Source organism: Astyanax mexicanus, chromosome 19 (genome assembly GCF_023375975.1).
Source record: "Astyanax mexicanus isolate ESR-SI-001 chromosome 19, AstMex3_surface, whole genome shotgun sequence".
Lineage (NCBI taxonomy): Eukaryota > Metazoa > Chordata > Actinopteri > Characiformes > Acestrorhamphidae > Astyanax > Astyanax mexicanus.
This window is the reverse complement of record NC_064426.1, coordinates 9,594,524-9,596,694: the sequence shown is the minus strand read 5'-3', so window position 1 is coordinate 9,596,694 and position 2,171 is coordinate 9,594,524. Positions and strand designations below refer to the sequence as shown.

General features: G+C 36.1%; 1 gene segment (V, D, J or C); it reads left to right on the top strand.

The window, feature by feature from the left end:
• The first annotated feature begins 651 nt into the window (after positions 1–651).
• On the top strand, positions 652–1,151 carry LOC111190140 (Ig heavy chain V region 914-like). The segment is given in 2 exon segments: positions 652–722; positions 822–1,151. Coding segments are annotated over 2 exon segments (363 nt in total).
• Positions 1,152–2,171: the final 1,020 nt, after the last annotated feature.

Genomic DNA, 2,171 nt, shown 5'->3' with positions numbered 1-2,171 from the left:
ATAGGGAATATAAGGTAGTATAGGGAGTTTAGGGTAATATAGGGAATATAGGGTAGTATAGGGAGTTTAGGGTAATATAGGGAATATAAGGTAGTATAGGGAGTTTAGGGTAATCTAGGGAATATAGGGTAGTATAGTGAATATAGAATAGTATAGGGAATATAAGGTAGTATAGGGTAGTATAGGGAAGCTAGAGTAGTATAGTGAATATTGGATAATTTAGGGTAATATATGGAATAAAGGGTAGTATAGTAAATATAAGGTAGTTTAGTGTAGTATAGGAAGTGTAGGGCACTATAGGGAGTATAGGGCAATAGGGATTGTACAGTAGTATAGTAAATACAGGGTTGTATAAGGCAATTTAGGTAATATACTGTGGTATAGGGGGAATTTATTTTCCATTAGATTTCTTCTGGTACAGTATTCTAGAGTATCAGTACTCTGTGTGCTTATATGTCAGAATTCAGTTTCTCCTGTAATCCTTTTCTAATGATTTCATTCTAGTAAATCAGAGCTTCTCCAGTGGTTTAGTTTTAGAGGTGTGGTGTATCATGGAGTTTCATTAGCAGATTTGCATGATGAGCTGTGCTATTCAAATCCCCCACATTTCCCTCTATATTAAATCATGCTGTGATGAAGATCCACAGATTATTCTGGTTCAGCTTCAACATCAACCATGTTCTCTACTCCTCTACTGCTGTTACTGTTAGCAGCTGTTTCCTGTGAGTCTTTATTTTTTTGTAAGAGATACGTTTAGATTATAAACATTTATTAGTCATATGTTACCTTTATAAAAAAAATAAATGTTTTATTTTAAACAGGTGTTCACTGTGTTGAACTGAGCCAGTCTGGATCTACAGTTGTAGCACCTGGTCAATCAACTACACTGACCTGTAGAGTTTCTGGATATTCACTGAGTGATAGCAGCTACTGTACAGACTGGATACGACAGCCTGCAGGAAAAGCTCTGGAGTGGGTTGGAGAGATATGTGGAAGTGGTAGCACTTACTACAGTGATAAACTGAAGAGCAGATTTGAAGTTACCAGAGACTCATCCAGCAGCACAGTGTCTTTAAGAGGACAGAATCTGCAGACTGAAGATACAGCTGTGTATTACTGCGCTCGAGCCCCACAGTGAAACACATCAACAGGAACCCTGTACAAAAACCTGCTGCTGTAAAAAACACTTTTGAAGATATATTACATTCAGAACCACATTACAACCAGTAGGTGTCAGTCTACTCCACTAAATCAAACTCATTTTTCCTGAGAAAACACAATTAGAAAACGTCCTGTCCCCTTTATATCAACTCAAAACAGATGAAATAGCACCTTAAACCCTCACAGACTGTAGAAATCTAGATTATATACTTTTCCACTCATTATCCAGAATCTCCACTAAAATGCTAAATGTCTGTGTGGTGGCTGTTGATTCACTGACACCAACCTAGCACCAACTTATTGAATTCATATTTCTTACAATCCTCTTAAAGCTGTGAAGATCCCTGCAACTCTTTCACCTTTTCCACCAGATACCCATCCTTCCATAAAACTTACCATTGATAAATTTATATGGATATTATTTAAGATATATGGAATTGTTTTAGATTGTTTTTATTTTGACATTCACCAAAGTAGCCCCTCTTGTTAAGATGACAGCTTAACACATCTTGGCTGGATTTTCTGAGTCAGCTTTATGAGGTAGAGTCACCTGGAATTCAGGCTTTCAGTTAACAGCTGTGCTGAACCCGTCAAGAGTTAATTACTTGAATTTCTTGTCTCTTAATGTAAAGTTTGAGAGCATCAGTTAAAGTAAAGTAGTGAAGAGGTAGAGTTACAGGTATACAGTGAATAGTGAATATTTGAGTAATGTTCTAATCCAGATTATGAGAAGCGAGAACTACTCAACTAAGTAAAGAACAAAAATGACTTTAAAAAATGAGGGTCAGTTAACAAATTGTATGAATGAACTGCATGCTAAAAAAAACACTAAGAGAAGAATTCACTTCTATAAGACTGGCGGACATGTGGTAAATTATTGTAATATAAATGAAACATCAGCATCTATCAAACTATTAATAATAAAAATATCCAAATAAACTGTAACCAAGACTTTAACAGATACATACTCTTCTCTGTGTGAGTGATGTAAATCCCCCTGAGACCCCCCT